We start from the raw sequence: 24,836 nt of genomic DNA, 5'->3' as shown, positions 1-24,836 counted from the left end.
TCAAGCTTGGCATGGAAGCACATTCTGGATCCCATTCTCCACCACGTTCTCTGTTCCGCAGAAGAAGACGCTGGGAAAGAAAATATAGAAGACAATATGAGTTAATACTTTGGTTTAAGTACCAATTTTAATCTAGTGCATACGAGGATGTTTAAACAGCAGTCTCCTCTAACTTACTCACATTAATATTGAGGAATACATTTGCACTGATTGTTGGAAATCTGTTTGGGTCGATAAGCCAAAAAAATATTAGCATAAATAATTCCTATTCTATTGATGGATGCATCATAATGATATGAAAGTAAAACTCACAAGGAGATGTACTGTACCCCACCCCCTTAAAGAGCACTATGGCAGTCTCCTGCTGCCCTCTAGTGGCTACAGTCTGTCTATGACATGTGCTCCAGTTTGACAACAGAGACACAGCCGGGCTCTGTTCAGACCCTAATGCTCTGTTAGTGGCTCTCTTAACCACCCCTCAGAAACATACTTAATTGCTAATAAAGTGGCCACTGAGAGCATATTTGTTCATGCATACTCTGTGTAACATATAAAATATATTAAAATATGTCCTTATTTGGTGTAATTACAATGATGTATGCAGTTTGGGGGAAAGGGAAGGGTTAACACTTTCTACATATTGGCTTTTAATGAGATAAGAAGGTATTTTAAAGGGAAAATGGTTCATTTTGCAATTATTATCATTGTTATTGTTACAGATACAGTGGTGGGGGCTGACTGAGGGATCCCAAACAACTAAAGATTGACAAAACACCGGGGTCAAAAGAAGAAGGCCCCCCCCCCCATCCTGTGGCTCTTCATGAAACCACTAGTTGTATTGCCAACATCGACTTAATGATCTGAGACTCTCATCCGATCCAATGACACATACAGGCAAAGTAAATAGAAGGGCAGAGACAGAAATGACAGTGACAAGCTGCAAAGTTAAGAGTGAGAAATTAACAGCCGTCAAAATCATTTTATCATCCCAAATAATAATGTAATCTATTCTAATCCACTTCAGTGATATGTTTACCAGCAGTTGTGTTGTGTGAGACTTCTTTAGGGGAGCAGTAAACGTTGGCTGGATTCATTTACATACACTAGTTGGTAACTCTGTTAATATTATAACATAACATAAACACAGAAACATTTTCAAAGATGAAACTAACTCATGCTCATATACTGTAAATAAGGAAAAGCAGTGCATTGTTGTTGGGCGATGGATTCTTGTGGTGTTCTACCAACAGCTGACAGTTTACAGTACGAACCTACAATATACACTATTTACTGTTGACTTATTATTACCAGCATCATTTAGCATAATCATGCTGACTTTACCTAATTGTCACTGTATGTTCAATGGAAAACATCTAAAGAATGTCCAAACAATTAAACGGATATAATAATTTCAACAGAATAATGTTAGATGTATTATACTGACAGCAGTTCCTTATCATGAAACTTTATATTCTCAACTGAGCTGCTTTGAAAATAAGAAAGCCACATGCTAAGAGCATTTTTTTGAAAACCTCAGAGCACCCTGGGAATAACTTCATCAGAGTAGCAGAGATAGCCGAACAAGTACGGAAGTACACCAATTTGTCTTTTCCACCAAAGAGCATAGTGAACATGGCTGATAATTGACATTATATCACCGTGTAGATTTGCTTGATTTGAACTCTTTGCCATCTCACATTAAAGAGTGAGAGGTGGCACCTACCAGTCACTACAGAAACATCTAACTTACATCTTCTTGTCTTTTCCTCTGTGCAGCTCTACCTTGGCTGCCCCGTACTTGGGTTTCAAGGGGTTCAGGATGTGGTTGTTCCACCGAAACTTCACCTCTTTCACATCCCCAACGTCCACATCAGCGTCCATAAGCATCTCGTAGGTCCTTCCAGAAGTCATCATGCCCCTGTCACAACAGATCACAGTCAAAATTACACAGACTCATTCCACATGTTGCAGTAATATAATACTATATACAATGAAATACTTTAAAGACTTTCATTGGAATAACAATATGCACAACTATGTTCTCCTGTGTGATCAACCACACCAGAACGTATCTCTGTGTCATATTAGATGTGTTTTTTATTGGTTTCTCTTACTGTGAAATGTGATCTGTGCGAACAAAAAGCCACAAGGCAAAAGTCATGTTGTGGAGTTTTCCATTCCTGGGATGTTCAAAGTGCTTCTCCGCGAATCACCACCTAATGTGGTGGAGGAGTTTGAGTGGCTCAGTGATCCTGGGAGCTATGTTGTCAATGGTGCAATGCAGACCGGGAGGCGGGCCGGGCCGGGGCCTGGGCGAGCCGATCGCCGGCAGCATAGACTAGCTCTAGGGACGTGGAATGTCACCTCGCTAGCGGGGAAAGAGCCGGAGCTGGTGCAGGAGGTGGAGCGGTACCAGCTAGATATAGTTGGACTCACCTCCACGCCCAGCACTGGCTCTGGCTCTGGGAGGGGTCCTGAAAGGTCCTGTTAGTGTCCTCGGAGCGTGACCTCCAGCATTTACTGGGGCGGTTTGCAGCCGAGTGTGAAGCGGCGGGGGAGAGTTAGCACCTCTAAATCTGAGGCCATGGTGCTCTCCCGGAAACTGGTGGATTGCTCCCTCCAGGTGGGGAAGGAGTGCCTAGGGTCTTGTTCACGAGTGAGGGTAAGATGGAGCGGGAGAGCAACAGGCGGATCGGTGCGGCTGCAGCAGTAAAGCAGGCGCTGCACCGGACCGTCTTGGGGAAGAGGGAGCTGAGCTGGAAGGCAAAGCTCTCAATTTACCACTCGGTCTACGTTCCTACCCTCACCTATGGTCACGAACTCTGGGTCGTGACCGAAAGGACAAGGTCACGGCTACAAGCGGCTGAAATGAGTTTCCTCCGTAGGGTGGCCGGGCTCAGCCTTAGACATAGGGTAAGGAGCTCGGTCATCAGGAGGGAACTTGGAGTCGAGCCGCTACTCCTTCGCGTCGAAAGTAGTCAGTTGAGGTGGTTAGGGCATCTAATTAAGATGCCTCCTGGGCGCCTCTCACTGGAGGTTTTCCGGGCACGTCCATCTGGTAGGAGACCCCGGGGAAGACCCAGAACACGCTGGAGGGATTACATCTCCCAGCTGGCCTGGGAACGCCTCGGGATCCCCCAGAATGAGCTGGAACATGTTGCCGGTGAGAGGGAGGTCTGGGTCGGCCTGCTTGGCCTGCTGCCACCGCAACTTGACCCCGGATAAGCGGAAGACAATGGATGGATGGATGTTCAAAGTTGATTTTAACAAAAACATCCTACTTCTGACTACTTTAACATTATTCTGTTTTATGTAAACACAAGGAGCAAACCATTGCATCAGAGCCCAGCTGCTTCCTCCCATATATTACATGGACAGTGCCATGTATAGGTTTTCAGTCCTCAGCTCTTATAGATAAGTTAGATAGGACATATAATAATATCATGCATACTGTATTTCTCTTCCAGACACAGACTGGTTTACAGGTCATCCCAGGATGGTGCCCATAGATATGCTGCTATAGGGCTAGACTGCCGAGGGACTTCCTAGGATACACTGAGCTCCTCTCTCCTCTTCTCTCTCTCCTTCTGTATTAATTCATATCTCATTAATGCACATTACTAACTTTTCTTCTTCCCCGGAGTCTTTGTGCCTCGCGGGTTTCCATGGATCGTGGTTATATCTGGACCCCGGTCCTGTCTCCTGCCATGGCCCTGCCTAAATTATTAGTAGTAGTAGTCGCATTTCTATTACTATTACCGATACTATTACTGCTTTCATTATCATTATACATATATATCCACTTCTACTAGTAGTTGTAATTTTACCATCATTATTCTGCTTACTACTCATTCATTATATGAATAATTTCTGTCATATGCATTGAATGTGTTGTAACTCTGTTATGCTGTTCATTCTGTACACATGACATCTATCACACTTCTGTCCATCCTGATAGAGGGATCCTCCTCTGTTGCTCTCTAAGGTCTCCTCCTCTTTTCTCCCCGTTAAAGGTTTTTTGGGGGAGTTCTTCCTGTTCCGATGTGAGGGTCCTGGGACAGAGGATGTCGTATGTGTACAGATTATAAAGCCCTCAGATCAATTTGTGATTTGGGGCTTTAAAAAATAAATTGAATTTTATGGAATTGTATTAAATTGTATTGAATTTTGAAGAATTGTATTGAATTTAAATTGAACTTTCACTTTTCCTCCCACCTTACTCTCCATTCCTCATCCACATAGAGGAACTCTTGAAGTTTATGACCAGCAGCCACATGATCAGATGTCCCTCTCTGGATGTCTGTACATATCTACAGAAGACTGCCAGGGATCCTGGTAGATAAATGTGTGTTACCTATTGTAAAAAAATAATAATAATAGTAAAAATTGTTATATTGACTGACTGTGCTCCTGCCCTGCCAAGGAGGGATACAGTAGAAGGTGCTCCTGTGGCTGAGCTGTACAATGCTGTGTTCCGTGAGTATCATTTAGGGAGCAGGGAGTCACGTGGTCTAATAGGAGACGGTACAGTTGTTCAAGCTCCCAGGCCTGGTCAACAACGAGAAGCACAACATCCAGACAACAAGCAGAAATGTTTCATGGACTAAACCCCCTTGGTGTGTTCCACAGAACAGTGTTATAATGTTCTTACGCATGAAGCTTGACCTCCTGGGTGCAGTCAGTGTTTCCAGCCAGTGCCACATACATGAAGCCTGGGTTAGGCCAGCTGGGACCATCCAGGGTTACCATCACTCTGTAGCTGTAACCTAGAGATGGAGAGAAATAGGACGTACTAACAGTTACATTATTTCACCATAGTGTCAGAACAACTTGATACATGCATCATTTTCCATGAGTGGGGATTATCAAAGAACACAGGGAAAAGACACCTGCAGTCTACCTGCTACCTTCAGATAGTGAACACCTTTAGTGCTGGTAAAATATGAACAAATAATCTTTCAACAGACAAATTAATTGGTATGAACTATGGGTGCACCGATCGGAATCTACAGCGATAACTGGGCTCTGGGTATCTAGAGTTTAATTAATAAGCTGTTTGTTTCACTGTGTGAAAGTGAATTGGATCATCTATGTGTATGGAAACATCAGGTTGACTTGACTTGACCTGCTTTCCTAACTTCAAAAAATATATAACAAATGAAAACATCGATACTTCACACTTTCTGCTGTCTCGTAATATCAGTGTAAAGCAAGGTAATGAAGGGTAGATTATTGAGAAATGATGTACTCCATTTAACACAATATCATAATAATAATAATAAGCGAAGCAATGGTAATTCTTTAACTGTCATCTTACGATAATAAAAAATACTTTTTTATTTTGGCCCTCTTTTCAACCGGCTAAAATGTGGTTACATCAACAAAACACCACACATGAACTAGCTAGACAATCCTCTGATTAAAGGACAACCCGCTCTACTACTGAGCCACAGTATAATAATTAAGATTAGTGTATATCATGGAATATTGCCAGAGGTCAACAAATTTGGGCTTTTACGGCCAAATTTCCCCCCCTGGAGGGCTACTCCATGTCCTTGTGGAAAGCCACTTGATAACACAGCCTGCCGGTATTCGTTGGGAGATAGCTTTAGATAAAAGCACCAGACAATGCACGTTAGCTGAAGAACACTGAAATGAACACTAGTCATTGGTGACCAACCAACGTCTCTGACTGCCCCCCCATTCAAAGCAGTCTAGAACCCTATGGGCTAATATTAAGACTTAATCCTCCATACTTCACATTATTCTTGTTTACTAACGCAGCCCTAATATTCTGTCGTAGTTGACAGACAAAAATTCTGCCTTATGGCCAACTGATTCTTAGTTTTGTGGCAGATTACAAACATTGATTGTGAGCTTGCATACTGCCTCCTACTTTACCAGGTCATCATTGTACGAGTGGTGTTCTATAGGTGTCCTAAATAAAAGTCCTCCCCTATTTAATGTCATTCACGTTTATTTGAGGGGACAAATGTTCTTCCTCTATATATTGAGGGGACATGTGTCCCCCCATTGTATATTATAATTATGGCCTTGCTTTACTTTCATTCAATATCGCAGCATTATAGTCTGCCTTGCGGTCTAAACATGTACAACGCCTCCTGAAAACCCTAAAAACTTGAAAGCTTGGCAAGGACTACTCTGGGATGTAAACTTTTTAGGACGTCATTTTCAGGACGGTTTTGTTTTCATAGATGACAAGGCACATTGTTCTATGCCTAGTGGAGTGGAAAATGATGCCATTTATCCTTACACTGAGCAGAATGAAAAATACCAAAACTGGAGACGTTTTTTTTCTCTGGATAGTATTTATATGAAAATGCTTCAGTGGCTCTTCCCAGTAAAATCTTTCAGCAAGTTCTTACAAACTGTGTGTAAGTCACGGTTACAAGGAAGGGCAGGGTACTTACGGCCAAAGGGCTCTGAACTGCCCGTGTTGAGGAAGTACTTCGTCTTTGAAATGCCATCAATCACAGTGAACCTGTCAGCAAAATGGCCCATCAGAGGACATTTGTCTGCACATGGGAAACACTTTCCCTGTGGGGACAAGGACATGGTGAGGTGTGAAGAATGAGCTCACGCTGTGATAGAGTGAGTCAATGAACAGTCAGGGAAAAGTGACAACCCTAAAACATTTTTCCCTACACTTCTTTTACCATGTTGCAGATTGCCACCTTATAAATATGAAGGTGGAGAATGTAGCTGGTTGTGACAGTGTGGGAACAGGCTGTTTTTGTTACTGTCAGCTATGGCTGCAGAAATAACACCGGAGAGCGTTTACGAGGTGAACAACAAGGAGGTGCTGTCATATGAGGTCATGCTCGGCGCTCCCCCGGCCTCCTTTGATCAGGACATGTGTCCAAAGCAGGAATAAACTGTCATTAACACCAACAGCTGCAGATACAAGCTCTCCCTATGGAAGACATGAGGGAAGCCCATTTACATCGCCCCTTCAGCTGCAACAAAAAATCCAATCTTGCCGAATCAACTTCTAAAACCAAAGAAATGGTTCACAGCCATATCAGTGTCATACAGCAACAGGTGGCAGTCCCATACACATGCTGGGATGGTGGAGATATGGCCCCCTTCTCCTTCTGAGTCACTTTCTGAATGGAGGCCATAAAATGCCTCCAAGATCCCTCGTCTGTGTGCCCGTACCACCAGAAGCTTTGCTGGGATCATTAAAGCTCCTCTAGACACTATTTTTATCTACAAATCCAAGTTCATACAACTTTTCATGTACTGTTACTGTAATGAATGTCTGTTCTACACTAACAGTTTGATTCCATTGACCCTAATTCATTTCAGGAGTTTAGTTAGTTCATTCAAAAATGAACTAACTAAATGTCTGTTATCAATCATTACAGTGGAATCGCTGCAATTAGTTGAGATATTTTACAGTTTCTAAACTTTAGCGAACTTTGACAAACCAAAGACCAAACTGACAGCTTTCATATTAGCTGTGTTGAACGATCCCATTTGATGTCACCCTGTTCTGTTCTGTTATGATGTGGCATGGTTCAACGTCAGTAATGAGACAGGATCTGGTGGTACAAAATACATCTCTTAAACAAACTAACTGACTAAGATAGTTAGCAAGCAAGCTAGTTATGCTTGCTGTTGTGACTGGCTAGTGCTGGCATGTTACCAGCTACGTAGCATGTAGCTTGCTAGCCACAGTAGCTCTGGAAGTACCGGTATGTAGCCAGTACCTAACCACGCAGCACCACTGATTTCACAAGGACACCAATGAGTTTCCCCGTGCCACTTTCTGCTCTGACCAGCCACTAAGGCTTCTAACCCAGTTTCTCACCTTTGAAGAAACATGTCATGTGTTGCTGTACGTAGGCTACATGAACTCAAATACTGTACAAGTTAGAAATACTAACTGTGTACTAAAAAGTGCTTTACTTAAGAATTTGTTTAACTCTACACAACGTTTTAGAAGTATATATTGTACTTCTTACACTACCATATTTATCTGACCGAATTTGCATAATTTTGTTAAATATAGTTAGTTAAGTACTTCTGTACTAAATAGAAGTAAAATTTGGATTGCAAAGGAGTGTTTTTACATTCAACATAGATTAATGCTATATGGCAGTAGTATTAAGCATGATTCTGTGTTTCTTATCAAGGGTTATTAAGGTTTTTTAGACTATAGGAGGCAGGAAAGGAAACTTTGAAGCTATGTATCGTAGCATTGATAGAACTCTACCTGATCCTACCGTGGCCACAACTTAAATAATTACTTAAAAATGTTTGAACATGCACCAACCACAGACAATATTTAAGTCTGTAGAATGTGTAATTTACTAATGTCTCATTAAGTACAGCTTGCAAAAAGAATAACCAGTTTGACAAGCACTATTTTAACACTAGCTGTACCAAAGACTTACTGCAGCAAAACTGTCCTTGTCAGAGCAGGGGAATCCTACAAAGCCTTTGCTTTTAACCATGCTCTCGCTGTAGTACTCGTAGGCCCGGGCATGGTTGCAGGCATCAAACTTCTTGGTACCTGGTAAAAAGATTGGAACAGGAGATGACAGGGAAGAAGAGAAGTAGTAAGATGGATGTGGCATTAAAAGAGGGTAATGTAATGAGGAATATGTGAAGAGATGTGAATGTAGATTTAAATCTTAGATTTCAGATAGCTTGGTATGATCTGATGAGAATGATTTGGGTGTTTGAATCTGTCAACTGAGAGAAAGACTTTCAAATATAATGGAATTTCCTGCTATAATTTTGAAGGCAATCAGAGGTGGATGATTCAAACAAACACAGGACTTTCACCTAGGATACCGCCGTTCATGTCCCATGTGGAAGCAAAAGTTGAGTTATTGCCACTGACGTTACTGAGTCTATGTTACGTCCTTAGATTAACTTACATAAGAGAAATACTTATTTTAACCCACACCACTATGTTTCTAACCCTAACCAAGTCATTTTGTTGTCTGAACCTAACCGTGACAGTTTCACAACTTTTTACCTTGTTTTACAATGTTAGCCACGCGTAAACCTTTCATGTCAAGATTATACGCAAAAGTCAACATGGATGCCGGCCGCTTCTGCTGAAGAGAATAGGGATAAGGTCACGTTGGAATCTAGAGTCAGAGTAAGAATGTGTGACAAAGAGACAGTGTCAGGAAGAGACAGACTGTTGTTTTCTCCTCCAGTGCAGGGCAAACACCAGACTATCCAAGACCTCCAGCTATGCAGCCCTGGCTCTCACTCTCCCTCTTTTATCTATAGGATCAAAAGTAGCAGATTCAGCTGTGCCAACAACACCCCCCTTCAGACCCAGACCCAGGCATGGCACCAATGCTGCTACTTGAGCTTGCTACTCAGCGGTACATGTCAAAGGAAGGCTGTCGTCATCCATATTAGAAAATATTTGCCAAAATAGATCCAGCAGGAATTACTCTGCCTGAGGTTTCTTTATGATTTTTCCATTGGGACAACTCCAACATTCCACAGGTGGCTCTGCATTGTAGGTTGCATGGCTGAGAAGATAGGATGCATGAGTCATTTTGTTATGTATAGGAAGTGTGCCTGTGATGAACCCTGTAGACTTGAGAACACTGGAAGTGTCATATGTAGAACATATCAAAATAGTATATCAAAGGTCACATAACCTGCAATACATCCTTCCTTCATGAAGGTTGTGTTCCGTTTCTGAAACAGTTTTAGCGAAGTGTTGATTCAACTGTATGATCATTTTGTGATGCTGTGTGTCCGCTGCCTTAAAATATTAGTCGAAAAATTCCATGCCTTGGGAAAATGCAAAACTAAGTTATGTTCACTAAACTTCAGATAATAACGTCTTTTTACTTAAGATATTCTGGGGAATCAACAGCACAACTAAACAACAATGGAAGGAAAGCTAAATAGCCAACATGACGTTGTGTGAAGGAAGTGTGAAGGACTGCATTCCTTGTTTGGATCGCAGAAAAAGTGATCATTGTATTTCCATTTCGTCTATTGAAATGTGTCAATGTGTCGTTCCATCTCACCCTCCCAGATGGCATCCAGGTCAGTGGGTTTGCCTCTGTTGGCGGAGCAGCCGGGCATCAGTTCTCCTCCGTTGGGGTAGAAGTCAATGTGGCCCATAGATTGTGACATCCCCAGACCTGAGAGGATGCAAACAGAAATCACTTTTTAGACAAAGACATACGATTTTTCAGATAAGACCAACATTTTATCAAGATGATAAAGCCTCAGTTCCCTTATTTTCAACTCAACTCAACAATTATACAACTTTTGAAATCAGCAAACAGATGGTGAAATATACAATACATGGATATTTGTTTTGAAGAGCACTTAATATCGTTTTTTTGCATTTTTTCTGTAAGCATTGTCACATTGTAAAACTACAACAATACATATTACTAATTTACTAAGTGTTTCAAAAAGTAGTAGAAGAAGTGAAGACATTGAGCGAATTCTGTCAAGTTTGATCCTATTTATTATGATAATCAGTGGTATATGTACCAAGTTTGGAGTTGAAAGGAAGTCCATCGGTGTGAATGACATCCACAAAGGCGGCGTCGCTGGTGTCTAGGTGTAGAGAGTCATTAGTGTCCTGGAAGTAAGGTTCAGCTGGGTCTAGTCCTGAGAAAAGAAAGGTAATAAATCACAGAGGGATTAAAGGAAGGAAGAAACATACGTGTATCTGCCTCAGCAATCTAAATCACATGATGGACTGCAACAGAGAAGAACATCCTCAGCCCAAAATCAAGATGCTGTAGATTGCCAAAATGAAAAAGTGGTGTCAAATAGGAATGCCCTTTGCCCCTTCAGAAATAACAATTCAAAATGAGCCAAGTCCAAACTGTCTTCTAACCAGAGGCTAATGTGATAAGCTGCAGACTACATTTTGCTTTCAGCACATTCTTTCTGAGTCCCTGGGGTATTATAAATATGTGAAGTGAGTACATTGTTGGCTAGTAATACAACATTATTAACAGTTTTTTAAACATGTTGCCGATGCCAACAGAAAGAGAATCAGTCTGCTGTAATGAATGTCATCATATTTTTACATCTTACTCTGTGAATTAACGATTTATTATGACCAAACCAGAGCTGCTGATTGTTGGAATATTGGAAAGATTAACGGATTTATGGTTTTGTTGAGTTTCATTTGGTTTCTGTCCAGTTTGAATGAAGATGAGTTAACCATACAGTTAAGCTTATTCTAAGTCTTAGTTTGGTGTAAAAGAGAAACTTGAATTCAGAAGTTTTACGGTTGTATTTTCTGGTTTAAGTGTAACAATATGTCCTTTGTTGACATTTTGAGAGTTTATTTATCGGACTAAAAGAGAGCTTGTGTAACATGGCAAACTCGCCGCTTACATGCAATGCATCTTCGTACATGTAGGCAAGAGTGATCATCTCAATATAGCAGCACTGGGGAATTTATTTCTTCAGTGGACAAATGATTAGTTCAAATACTGTTTCACAAAATGTTATGACAATTGTGACAAATATTGTGATTTTAAAATTCAAAAACAAAATTATAGAATGAAAAAAACAACCAGATTCTACTGTCACAAAAACTCCTGTTTTCAAGATCATTCTCATATAAACCAGAGTCCAAGACAATGCACAATAGTGGTTTCTTGTTTCTACACAGTGAGTGACATCAGACCACGATGGAGGCCGGGTTACCTGTGATGCGTGCGAGTCCAGTGATCCGGCTACCAACGTCTCCTGCAGCGTGAGCTCCAGGGCCGTGTCCGATAATATGGAACTTATCCGCCGTTTGCTTGTAGTTACCCTGCGTCATGCAACATGCATGTTAAAGTCAAAGATACTGTGTTTACTACAACATACATACAACATAGAGTATGTCCTTCTGCCGGGGTATGTGATATCCATCCTCTCTCTCCGCTTGTGTTCCATATATACACAAATAAAGGCAAGGCAAGGCAAGGCAAGTTTATTTGTATAGCACATTTCAACAAGGTAATTCAAAGTGCTTCACATAAAACCATTAAAAGCATCAAAACAAAAGGCAAAAGAAAAGGAGATTTAAAAACAATTAAGAACATTCATTGAAACAATAAAAACAGTCATTAAAACATTAAAAAAACAGTGTAAGAAATAAAATACAGTAGTAAAATGCAGAAATGCAGGAAATTGATTAATATATTAATTGAACCTGGTTCAATTAAAGGCAGCAGCAAACAGAAAAGTCTTCAATCTTGATTTAAAGGAGCTGAGGGTCTCAGCAGACCTGCAGCTTTCTGGGACTTTGTTCCAGATATGTGGAGCAGAAAAATATATGCTTTCCCTGCACGTCCATTCTGCCTGTCTGCATGTCTCAGCAGCGCTGGGGCCATCGAGAAATGGCCCACAGGAGGCGGGTCTATGAAGCAGTTTAGCCAATTGCTGATTAAAGACATAAATGAGTGACATACATTTTAGCCAATCAGCGCCCTCAAATAGATTCAGCTCGGGGCCCCGAGCTGCGTGTTCTCGTCAGGAGAAGTCTCTACAGGCGAGCGCGAGCACTACTCCTCCAAGACCCGTTTGAGAAGAGAACTTTGGCGGAGATTCTGCAGTTAAAGAGCTGATCCCAGATCAGCCTGACCTCACAATCAGACAGCAGACTAGCGGGAAAGGGAAGCAGTACATGCGAAGCTTCTCTACTAGCTGTACACCAGACAGGTTTGGCTAGCTGGATGACGTCATGCTAATAACGTATTTAGCTTTTTAAAACAACGGGGACAGATCCAGCATGGACAGTTAGGGAGTGAGGGACATGAAACACCTGTCTGAGGAAGTAAGGAAACATGAGAACACCAGGACACACATGGAGAACTCTGTCAAGCTACATATTAGATAAAGTGAACATCTTTTCTTCTACATAGTTGTCCTCAGTCTCATCTGCTTAACTTGGTCATGGAGGCATCAACATTTTATTGAGATGGTAAATTAACAGTGAAAACTCATCATAGTTTAATTTAACACCATTATTCCTAATTACACTTCATGTTTACTTCTCCTGATCGTTACCTCCCTATAACAAGGTCCATAGGGGCATCTCAATAAATAAACATGTTATATTATATTATCTTCTCCGCGAATCGCCACCTTAACGTGGTGGAGGAGTTTGAGTGGCTCAGTGATCCTGGGAGCTATGTTGTAGCAGTAGCCCCTGGTAGGGTCTCCCAAGGCAAACAGGTCTCACTAAGGCCCTGTCCACATTACTCCGTTTCTCCTTGGATGCAGATTTGTCAAATAGAAACGATCTCCGTCCACACGGGAGTTTCAGCATCATTCTCGAGTTGATCTGCGTCCATACGGCAGCCTTCGAAGGCGGACAGCACGTGACCATTAACGTACACTGGGCATGCGCGTGACGGTGTAAACAGGAAGTGGATTGCTTGCTTAGTTAAAAAATAATAATACGACAGAGTAATAAAGTAGTCTTTAATAATGAAAGGTTGTATTTGATACTTAAGATCTTCCTCTAAAATCTCCCTCTATAAACTCAAACAGACAGTTCGTGGAAAGTTTTAGAAGTTTTATTTTTCAGACGTAGTTACAGAGCTGCGGGTCTCTCGCTCTCTCTCTCTCACATCAAATTTACTTTAACATCAACACTTACACGTAAACGTTTACTAGATTATGGGTCCATCAATGTGGTCTCTCATTAGTTTCCTCCGTGTTGTTGATGTCTGTTCTCACTAGTAGCTCTGAACATCATGTCCGCCTAGCTAGCTTCTAAGCTAATTTTAACATTACCGCCAATGGAGAAATGCTAACCGCGATTAGCATTACAGCGGTGCGGGTCTATCTCTCTCTCTCTCACATCAAATTTACTTTAAAATCAACACTTACACGTAAACGTTTACTAGAATATGGGTCCATCAATGTAGTCAACACACGTCTCTCACTCTATTCTGCTCTTGCTTCGTGCAGGAAAGCTTAGCAGATCGCTAACAGTAGATCCGTGAAATAAAGACCATGGAATCCATAGAAGAGTTTCAAGACTTCAGTGTGAATCTTTCTTATTTGTAAAACTGTGGAAACACAATATGAAATATGGCTTTACAAACTGTCCCTATACATATTACATGAATACAAAACAACAATCCATGATATAGCCAGCATGTAACATGTCCGCCTAGCTAGCTTCTAAGCTAATTTTAACATTACTGCCAATGGAGAAATGCTAACCGCGATTAGCATTTAATACAACACAAATGTTATACTAAACACGCGAATAGAATATATCTACGTACATCTTTTCATGCTTCATGAATACATACTTACAGACTAAGGTCTCTCAAGGCTACCAAACGGAAGAAGTAAAACGTTAGTGCAGCGTGTCTTCTCATTAGAATCTAAAAACAACGAGCTGCTCCATAGGGCTGATGACGGTCACGCCGCTCGCTAATCACTCCAATAACAGCTGCTACCTCCACAGAAATGCAGACTTTTACTGCACAACAGCTGCTAGCTGCTGCTAGCTGTTGTGCTAGCAACAACATCATGTAGCTGTTGTGCTAGCAGCAACGCTTGCAATTAGCTATCCATGTTGAAATGAATCGCTGGTAGCCCAGTTTGTTTTCTTCCGGGTACGGGTCACGTGATAGTGAGTGTGACGAATCAGGGACGGAGACGTCATGGTTGCCAAGAACCAATCCAGTAGCGAACACGGGTGTGGGCGTAATTTTTTCTAAGCACATCCGTATACGACCGTCCACACGCAAACGCAACCCCGGAGTTCTCAAATACCTCCAACCTCAGCGGAGTTTTCAGATTCCTCCGTTTAGGGTGCTCCAAAACTCCGGCGTAGTGTGGCCGCTCAGTGTAAACATAGCAAATACGGAGTAAAAACGGAGTAATGTGGACAGGGCCTAAGAGACTAAGAGCGGTTCAAAATGACCCTAATGATAAGCAGCCCACGGTCTTCAGCCACCTCGCCCGGACCAGGGAAACCGGGGCACCCTCCCGGAGCCAGACCCAGGAGGGGAGCTCGTCGGCGAGCGTCTGATGGCCGGGCCTTCGCCCATGGGGCCCGGTCGGGCTCAGCCCGAAGAAACAACATGGAGCAGCCACCCTGTGGACCCACCACCCGCAGGGACAAGCATCGGGGTCGGGTGCAATGCAGACCGGGCGGCGGGTCAGGCCGGAGGCCTGGGCGAGCTGATCGCCGGCAGCATAGACTAGCTGTAGGGACGTGGAACGTCACCTTGCTAGCGGGGAAAGAGCCAGAGTTGGTGCAGGAGGTGGAGCGATACCAGCTAGATATAGTTGGAATCACCTCCACACACAGCACTGGCTCTGGAACCAAGCTCCTGGAGAGGGGTTGGACTTTGTCCTTTTCCAGAGTTGCCCAGGGTGAGAGGCGCCGGCAGGAGTGGGGATACTTACGAGCCCCCGGCTGAGCACCACTGTGTTGGAGTTCTCCCCGGAGAACGAGAGGGTCGCCTCCATGCTCAAGGAGGTTCTGGCATACCATCGGACGGCTCAGGAAGGGAAAGCAGGGCTTACCCCAGGCTGTTCTCAGCGGGGGGGGGGGGGGGGGGGAACTGCTGACCCGGACGGGGGACATCGTCGGAAAGAGCACTTTGAGGAACTCCTAAACCCGACCAACATGTCCTCTGCAGAGGAGGCAGCGCCTGAAGACCTAGGGGGGGCTCACCCATATCCCCGGCAGAGGCCGCTAAGGTAGTTAAAAAGCTCTTTGGTGGCAAGGCGCCGGGGGTGGATGAGATCCGCCCTGAGATGCTGAAGGCGCTGGACACGGTTGGGCTGTCTTGGCTGAAAAAAAGGGGGACTGGAGAGTGTGCTCGAATTACCGGGGTATCACACTACTCAGCCTCCTGGAGAAGGCTTATGCCAGGGTGCTGGAAAGGAGGGTCCGACCGTTTGTTGAACCTCAGATTCAAGAGGAGCAGTGTGGATTCCGTCCCGGCCGTGGAACAGTGGACCAGCTCTTTACCCTCGCAAGACTACTGGAGGGGTTCTGGGAGTTTGCCCAACCAGTCTACATGTGCTTTGTGGACTTGGAGAAGGCTTTCGGCCAGGTCCCTCGGGGGTGCTTGTGGGGGGTGCTGCGGGAGTATGGGGTGCCGGACCCATTACAATGGGCGATCCGGTCTCTGTACGACTGCAGTAGGAGCTGTGTCCACATTCTCGGCAATAAGTCAGACAGTGTTGGCCTCCGCCAGGGCTGCCCTTTGTCACCGATCCTGTTCGTGACTTTCATGGACAGGATATCTAGGCGCAGCCTGGGGGCGGAGAACGTCAAGTTCGGGGGTCTCGGGATCGCCTCTCTGCTGTTTGCAGATGATGTGGTCCTGTTAGCTTCCTCGGATCGTGACCTCCAGCATTCACTGGGGCGGTTTGCAGCCGAGTGTGAAGCGGCGGGGATTAGAGTTAGCACCTCCAAATCAGAGGCCATGGTGCTCTGCCGGAAACCGGTGGATTGCTCCCTCCAGGTGGGGACGGAGTGCCTACCGCAAGCGAAGGAGTTCAAGTATCTCAGGGGTGATAAGTGAGGGTAAGATGGAGTGGGAGATCGACAGGCGGATCGGTGCGGCTGCAGCAGTAAAGCAGGCGCTGCACCGGACCATCTTGGTGAAGAGGGAGCTGAGCCGGAAGGCAAAGCTCTCAATTTACTGGTCGGTCTACGTTCCTACCCTCACCTATGGTCACGAACTCTGGGTCGTGACCGAAAGGACAAGGTCGCGGCTACAAGCGGCCGAAATGAGTTTCCTCCGTAGGGTGGCCGGGCTCAGCCTTAGAGATAGGGTAAGGAGCTCGGTCATCAGGAGGGAACTTGGAGTCGAGCCGCTACTCCTTCGCATCGAGAGTCAGTTGAGGTCGTTCGGATATCTAATTAGGATGCCTCCTGGACGCCTCCCACTGGAGGTTTTCCAGGCACGTCCAACTGGGAAGAGACTCCAGGGAAGACCCAGAACACGCTGGAGGGATTATATCTCCCAGCTGGCCTGGGAACGCCTCGGGATCCCCCAGAATGAGCTGGAAAATGTTGCCGGGGAGAGAGTCTGGGTCAGCCTGCTTGGCCTGCTGCCACCGCGACCCGACCGAAGCGGAGGAAAATGGATGGATATTATATTATATTATATTTTATATTTATATATATATATTATACAGAATTCTCTGAGGGGGACAAAAATATGATGTCCTGACGTGTTTATCAAAGTGTTATTTACTGCTTTTTTTTCATGTTGGAATAAATGTTAAATATTTAACTGCAAAGTAGTAATGCGTGTTTGATACCTTAATTTGTTTTGCATTAAATCATACTGGGATGTTTGCCAAAATTGATTGGATGGCCCTACCTAGAAAATGTTTCACCAGCCGCCACTGCTTTAATCTATTTACAGACACGGCCGTCATTTTTTGCCGCCACTCTCGTCAAAGCCTTTTCTCCAACTCAATGCCGGTGATATTAGTCCGCTGGCAGCTGACGTCCTCTTCAGCAAGGGGCGTAGTGCGGTTCCTGCTCGGCTGCTTCTCCGAAACTCATCTATGGAGGTCGTCCTTCGTCACAGCCGCCCCCTAATTTGTCCCAACCAATTTGCAACTCTTAGAAGGACTGACCGGATCAGTGTCTGGGATGGTAGGCAGGGTGACAAGGCGAGCGACTGGTCTGGTATAGGTCTTGCCTTTGATCTGGACAACTGCCGTCCAGACTCTTCCGTCTGTTCCTGGGATGACTTCAGTAACATGACCTAGTGGCCACTGAGCTCTTGGCAACTGGGAATCCACCACCATGACTATGGTTCCCAGTTGCAGCTGTGCAGGGTCCTTATGCCGCTTAGACCGGGTCTGAAGAGTCAGAAGGTAGTGTCGGATGAAATGTGTCCAAAACTGGTCAGCTAACACCTGAGTGTATCTGCAACGTCGGCGACTGAGAAACTCGTATTCTGCATACACAGCCTGTGGTAGTGAGGGGTCCAGCCGCCCCATGAGTAGCAAATTGGGGGTGACTGGGTCAACATCCGCCACATCTGTTGACACATAATCCAGTGGTTTGGAGTTTAAAATCCCTTCTACTTCAATCAGTACTGTCCTTAGGACCTCTTCTGGGACAGCTTGGGTCTGAATGGTGGCGTACAGCACAACTGATCTCTCTTCTTTCTCCCAGACACCTCCGAAGTGTGGTGCACCTGGGGGATTGAATTTAAACTTGATCCGGTGTTTAGCCAGAGGAGCCTGGAGTGTAGGCTGGATAGTTTTAAATGCCTCCTCGAGTTCTCTCTGTCCTCCTTTGAAATTAGTGCCCTGGTCAGAGCGAAGCTCCGCTGGTTTGCCTCTTCGTGCAATAAAGTGGCGTAGAGCCATCAAAAAGGAGTCAGTGTCCAGGCTAGACAAAACATCTAGATGCACAGCCCGTGTTGTCAGGCACTTAAACAGTATGCCCCATCTCTTTGGTGACGGCCGACCTTCACTGTGAAGGGCCCAAACAGTCTGTGCCTGTGGAGTAAAATGGGGGCTTCAGCAGCCTCAGTCTGGATTGGGAGAGGTCTGCCATCCTGGGCACAACTTGAACGGCTGTCCACCTCTGGCTGTCCGGGCAGGAGTGCTGATGGCGTTTCACAGCTTCACGGCAATGCAGAATCCAGTATTTGCGGCGCAGCTCTGCAAAGAGGCACTCTGATTCTGAATGATGGAGGCCCTTGTCTAAGTCCTGAATGATGAGCTGGGTCACTTTATGCCGAGGGTCCAGTACGACTGGAGGGATGGCATCTGGCTCTAGCTGTTTGCTGCGGCGGAGCCTTCCTCCAACTCGGATGAGATCCACAGCCTCATCATACTCTGGGGCTAGGGAGAGCAGCCTACTGGTGGCAGATACTGGCTTACAGGCACACAAGAGGTTGAACTCCTCAGCAAAACTGTCTTGCTGGGCTTGTCTCAAGACTTCTCTCGCAAATAAACCAAGACAACCAGACTTAATGACTCCTGTCAAACTTGGCAAAGGCAGCCACTCCTTCCGTTCTTACCTTTCACATTAAAAGTCCTAGAAATATAATATTTGGCAAGTATTTTACATTTTCATGTTGTTTATTCATTACGTACCCGGTGTGTACAGGCCTTTACTTGGAGTCAGATGGAATATAGGTATCTGTTTTATCTTACTGTGTCCACGAAAGAGATACAGTAAGCCTTGCTTAGGACAAAGACTGGAAGCAGCGGGAAACCATTAGCCCAACATTATCAACAGTTTAAAAACCTACCTGCCGTATCTCTGTACAAGGAATCAGACTGCAACAAAGGGTATTTCCCAAAATGTCCCTCCCCTTGAGAAGGGATGCTGATGTATAGGAATACAGACATTATGCCAGTGACGGTTAATGAGGTGCTGTATTTACCATGAGGAATGTGATCATGGATGCCACCTGGGCAGCCACCACCCTGGCGTTATTGGCAGCCTGGGCATACTGAGTCTTCACACCTTTCTTCCACTCCGCAACAATGCAGTTCACATTATCCCACTTCAGCATAACCTAAAACAGTCAACACAAGATTTAAGGTTAATGGGTCACTTCACCCAATTTCCAAAAGCATATTTTATTTCTTACACCTAGTAAGTAAATGAGTAAAAGTTTTGGTCATATAGCACTTTTCAAAATAAAAGATACAAAGTGCTTCACAGTAAAAGCATTTAGCATTAAATATCAAACAGGCAGAACAGTAACAAAATAGAACAAAATAGAATTAACGATAAATAACATCAACAAAAAAAGCAAAAGCGTCAGTTACTAAAAGCAAAGGAATACAAGCGAGTGTTGAGAGTATTTGTAAAATGTCTATTCCAATAGGGCAAAGACAGACATGGTCTTTCTTCATCCAGTTAACACTGGTTAGGCTAGCTGTTCAACTTTAAGCTACACAACCATTTCCAATTTTAGCTGTGAAGTCACCAATGCTTAGATTAATTTCACAGAACATTCAAATGACTTTCAATGCCCTTAGAGGGTAAAGGTCCAACACACTGCTGCAGGGTCTTTTGATAATCTTTGGCTGATAATAAGGACCTCTATTTTATTCACAATTACTTTGAGAATCATTCAGACTCTAGTCCATAGAGGGGTAATAGAGGTAAGGCTATGCAGATAGTTTTGAGTTTTGACTTAACGGTTTCTTATTTTTCTGTTGTCAACCCAATACAATGCAAGTGAACACCATTGTGTTGTGGTGTTCATAACATGTCCTGGTTAGACTACAGACCTCACTGTGTTTGCAAATGGACCATTTCTGAGGCAGAGAGGAGTTCCAGGAGAACTGTTGTCACCACGCTATGTGGATTATCCACAGCAACAGAGACACTCATCCACGAAAGACGTGTTGTTGTTGAAAAAAATCTTTTATCAATGTTGTGAGACCCACAAACAAAATTGCTCCCCCATTCATTGTAGTGGTGTGGAAGCAGAAATGTCAGAGACGGAAATCTGAACAAATAAAATCAAACATATTTTCATGGATCAATACAACAGGGAAGTGATTAAATTTGTCTGCCTGTATGTTTTCGTGTTGTTTTGTTTGTAACTTGGGTGAACTGACCCACTAAGGGTTTAAGAAATTAACTAACATTGTGCTCATATACTGAAGGCAACGGCAAGGAAAATCCTTTTCATGATTATCCTTCTAAATAGACAGAATTGAATACGTTTCTCTGGATCAGTTCATTGTTTTCCTGCTCCGCACAGAAGATGGCTGCCCCAGGACCACAGACCTTCACTGAGTGGCAACCAGTTTGTGGCTAGTTCAGCGCAAATAAGATCCAGGTGCGCACGTGTGTAGAGGTACCGCGCGTGCAAATTAAACAGCCGTGTGCTGTCGAGCGCCTTAACGAGCGCTTTTAAGAAAAAAACATGCTTTGAGCGCGAGGGGCGTCCCCTAGCGCGCGACTAATATCACTGCTCTTCGAGTTTGTCTGCGAGTTTGCTCACTCGCGAATAGATTTTCTTTTTGAAACTAATGAATCATTTTTCATCCACTAATTACTTGTCAGTGTTTTAAGTTTGGCAAACAGTTAATATACAAACAGTGGTTCCTAACCTTGGCTCCAAAAAACATATTTTTAATTATTGTATTTCAAAACACTAATAACATACTTTGTATTTCATCAGCCGATCTACTGTCTGAACAGTTTAAAAAAGACAAATGTAGAACATTTACTTCTGTAGTGGAGTGAATAGTGGCGGATTGATAACCACCACCTTCAACACAGACCTAGCTCTGTTTCAGAGTGATGTCCGGCCACTCTAAAGACAAGGATTGTAACCAATTCAATTTAGTTATACAATGGTGACTGGGTCCGCCCACTTAGCGTCAAAAAGAAAATTTACTCGCAAGCAGTTGAAAAACTCGCGAGCGAGCAAGTAAAAGTTTTGCGAGCAGAAGAGCAGTGATAGTAGTCGCTCAAAGCATGGTTTTCTCCTCGCAATTTTGCTCGCGCGAGCAGAGTAATTCTGCGCAGAGTAATGTAAAAGCGCTCGTCAAAGTAAAATACGCGCACGGCTGTTTAATTTGCACGCACGGGACCTCTACACGCATGCTCGTGGATCTCATTTGCGCTCTCGGATTTTGACAGTGATTTGCCTTCATAGTTCATTAGGAAAAATGCAAAATAGTTTGTTATTACTATTTTGATGACCAGAGCTAAAATAGAGCGGCAGGCCTTTATTTGTATACACTTAGTTAGTAATCTGCCACCACAGAGTTTGACTGTGTCCAGTCAGATGTGTGAGAGGACTGTCTACGTCTGAATGATGCTTTTATCTGTAGAAAGTCTTTTTTACTATTAGCTGTTATTTAGTTTAGTAGACGGAGAACAAAACGCTGTAGAATGGTCCAACCAGACTGACCAGTGAAAGACACAAAGATCCTCTGAGCAACAGTTGAATGAGAAGAGAAGAATCAGCCATTTCCTGTTTCAGTGTCAAGAGTTTCACAATAAAAGCAGCCGAGAACAAGCTGGAGTTTACAGGCAACATGTTGCTTTAGCAAAGATCTTCTTCAGACTTCACAAGAGAAATAGAAGGTTTGTCTCTAGGGTTAGCACTGCTGGAACATCAGCTGAACTAATCACAGTTTAAAACTCTTCAATCAGAGAGACTAACTCAATATTTAGAGTTCAATAATGAAACTATTCAACATCAAGTTCAACAGTTTTCTGTCATGTGACACTGTGCAGACGTTCACTGAAAGGATGTTTGAATCATGTCCTTCAAACTCTTTCACATGTAAATAAAACATTTGGTGTCTGAATGTTTTATCTCTGTTAGAATATTCATTATTAAAGTAAGGAAAGAAGAAGAAGATCAATAGAATAGTGTGTATCGGGATTTTCGTGCCTATTCTTAAACAAATGTGTGCTATATGAGATTACCGTAAACTAAACTAAAATAGTTAGAGAGACGGGGCTCGACAGACACCCCATCCTCATTTTGGGGCGTGGGCCTCCTTGTGTAAACACGGCCCCGAAGGCCAGATTAAGAGTACAAAGTTTCAGCAGCTCATTTTTTCATCGTGTGCACTTCACATCTGGTGTTTTTACCTTACACATCTCCTGTGGCCAGTCCTCGTCTCCTGTCTTCAAATAACCAGGAATGATGAATCGAGTCTTTCTCCCCCCACTGTAGTTTGTTACCTCCATAGATGTGTCAGCCTTGATCTCCTGACAGTTTCAACAGAAAAGCAAAGATAAATACACTGAAAGCTTAACAGATAGGTTTACATTTTTTAATAATTCTGTCCCAATACTTGCATGCCCATATGTACATGAAAACTATGACTGTGTATTGGCAAGGATCTGGCCATATGATACACATTATGACACAGGGATTAAGGTTCAATATATTGTGATAAGCAAGGCCATTTTTTTTAAATCAAATTTTTGAGCAGTGAGTTTAATAGTATAAAGAACACACCACCATATACATAAAATCTGATTAAAGAAAACATACTTTTTAATGCAATCAGACCAGTGGGATCTGCTTTTGGATTTATCACAGCCCCTCTAACATCCAACATCATTGCACTACCGTGAGAGGGCACAAAGTGTTGACTGAGTTCATCTTTGCAGATAAACTTTTAATCACAAATTGATTGAGTGTTTTTGAGAATGGATACAGTATCACGCACTCGATATTTTCTTACACCCCTTCTTTAACTAAGCATTAACGCTTGCTGTAATTGGTCCTTATGTCTGAAGTGGCAAAGGGGGACAAGATCCACAGCCTTGCTTTGAACATTTCAAGTACGTACTGTATATAGCTTACATAGCTTATATAGAGTTACTAAAAAGACTGTGACTGAAACACACTTGATTTGAAGCCGCATATTGAACCACACTTGGCCAGTAGGAGACATTTAAGCAAACACTAACTATATGAGTATTGTTTGAGGATAGACTTGAAAAGAAAGCCTTTTCTTGCCTGGTAGTAGCGGTTCCTCTGGGTGAAGAGGAGGAAGCGGGTGCCGATCTCCTCGGGATGCCAGGGCAGGACGGAGGCTGGTCTCTGAGGAGTGCCTCCCCAGGGAGGCAGGTCATCAAAGCAGCCCAGCTCATTAAAGCAGACCTGGGCCGCTGCGGACATGGACAGCACACCACTAAGAGAAGCCCTCATTGTTCTACGTGGAGTTTATTTCACCATGGCGCTCATGCAGTTTTGATATCTCAGATAACTAAAAAATCGTCCTTTCAAAACATCAAGTTTTCAGACTATCTAGGCTGGAAATGTGCTACACAGAGACCTTTTGGTGAGAAATGAAATGTGAAGTTGAACTGCAGGCTGCAGATGGCTGATCTCTGAGAGTGTGAGCTCAGCCAGAACATTAATATCAGCCATTCATTTTGTTTAGCTTTCTAGGAGAAATATACCAAATATGCCAGGCTGAATGTGCAAAACTCATGATAATAAAGACTGCACCCATAAAGGACATGGACTCAGGTCTGAATATTTCACTCAGTGTAAACATCATATAGCTTCAAGAAGAGCTGGAACAAGCGGATATACAGTCTGTGATTCTGTCAGACAAAGGAAAGTTTAACGAGAAAGAGAGAGGAAACCTCTAGAAGATGTAAATCCTACTAAGAAACAAAAACATACCACCTTAACTCTGTTGCTCACTTGGTTGCCATTTCAGTAAAAGTGAATCCAGAAATTAAAGTCAACTCACCATATGAAGTGCCAGTGAGGAAGCAGAGCAGAATCCACATTTGTGACATCTGTGGATGTCATGAGAATGTTTGGTTGTAAAGACGTGGACCAAGACATGAACAGGACAGTGCTGTGTACTTACCTCAAGGCCAGACAAGAAGGTGGGGAAGCGCCTGAACGCAGCATTACTTGAACACTCCAGCCATACGTCACTTTGCCACGTAGGAGTGGGAAACTCACAGGTGACAGACCAGCCGACATGTAAGAGGAGGTCAAGAACAGGTCACTCATAGTTACATGTGTGCTTCTCATACTCATACCCAGTAGATGTGGAGAAACACATTCTCCCATGTAGATATCTTCAGTCAGCAGAATTTCATTATCACAGGTCTATTCTGTAGCAGCAGCTGTTCCATAATCTTTAGTGGTATTCAACACAACTTAGTTTACACAAGCAACTCTGAATTTTCAGCAGCATGAAAGGGCTCAGAAAACTCCAACACTGTGTGCTTTGCAAAAAGCTCCCCAACACTACGCATTAACCCTGGTACGTCTTTCTAAGTAAAGGAAACAAATCAATAGCTTCTTCTTTGACTCACAGTGATTCATAATATTTATAACTCCATTACTGAAAATGAGTTGTAAAGTGGAAGAGAGCCACAT

The 24,836-nt window shown here is 43.5% G+C and overlaps 1 protein-coding gene across 1 annotated transcript; it reads right to left on the bottom strand.

Moving 5' to 3' along the window:
• On the bottom strand, positions 1–24,241 carry LOC142932850 (inactive pancreatic lipase-related protein 1-like). The gene is made up of 12 exons (XM_076076939.1): positions 24,193–24,241; positions 23,448–23,599; positions 22,568–22,687; positions 19,377–19,511; positions 11,689–11,797; positions 10,513–10,632; positions 10,035–10,151; positions 8,421–8,539; positions 6,432–6,558; positions 4,652–4,766; positions 1,751–1,918; positions 1–70 (listed from the first exon to the last, which is right to left on the bottom strand). Exons 1-12 carry the CDS (start codon positions 24,239–24,241, stop codon positions 1–3), a joined length of 1,401 nt encoding a protein of 466 aa, XP_075933054.1.
• Between the last annotated feature and the right edge of the window lie 595 nt (positions 24,242–24,836).

Source organism: Anarhichas minor, unplaced genomic scaffold, assembly GCF_050575085.1.
Source record: "Anarhichas minor isolate MPS153535 unplaced genomic scaffold, ASM5057508v1 ptg000058l, whole genome shotgun sequence".
Taxonomy (NCBI): Eukaryota; Metazoa; Chordata; class Actinopteri; order Perciformes; family Anarhichadidae; genus Anarhichas; species Anarhichas minor.
This window is presented reverse-complemented; position numbering and strand designations above follow the sequence as displayed.

What these genes read in the sequence shown, in the direction of transcription:
- LOC142932850 (XM_076076939.1), bottom strand. Translation starts at nt 24,241, where the DNA reads ATGTCACAAATGTGGATTCTGCTCTGCTTCCTCACTGGCACTTCATAT. An exon ending in CCTCACTGGCACTTCATATG is followed by an intron (nt 23,600 to 24,192) that starts GTGAGTTGACTT and finishes CCATGTCCGCAG; the next exon opens with CGGCCCAGGTCTGCTTTAAT. An exon ending in CCTGGATGCCATCTGGGAGG is followed by an intron (nt 8,540 to 10,034) that starts GTGAGATGGAAC and finishes TCTTTTTACCAG; the next exon opens with GTACCAAGAAGTTTGATGCC.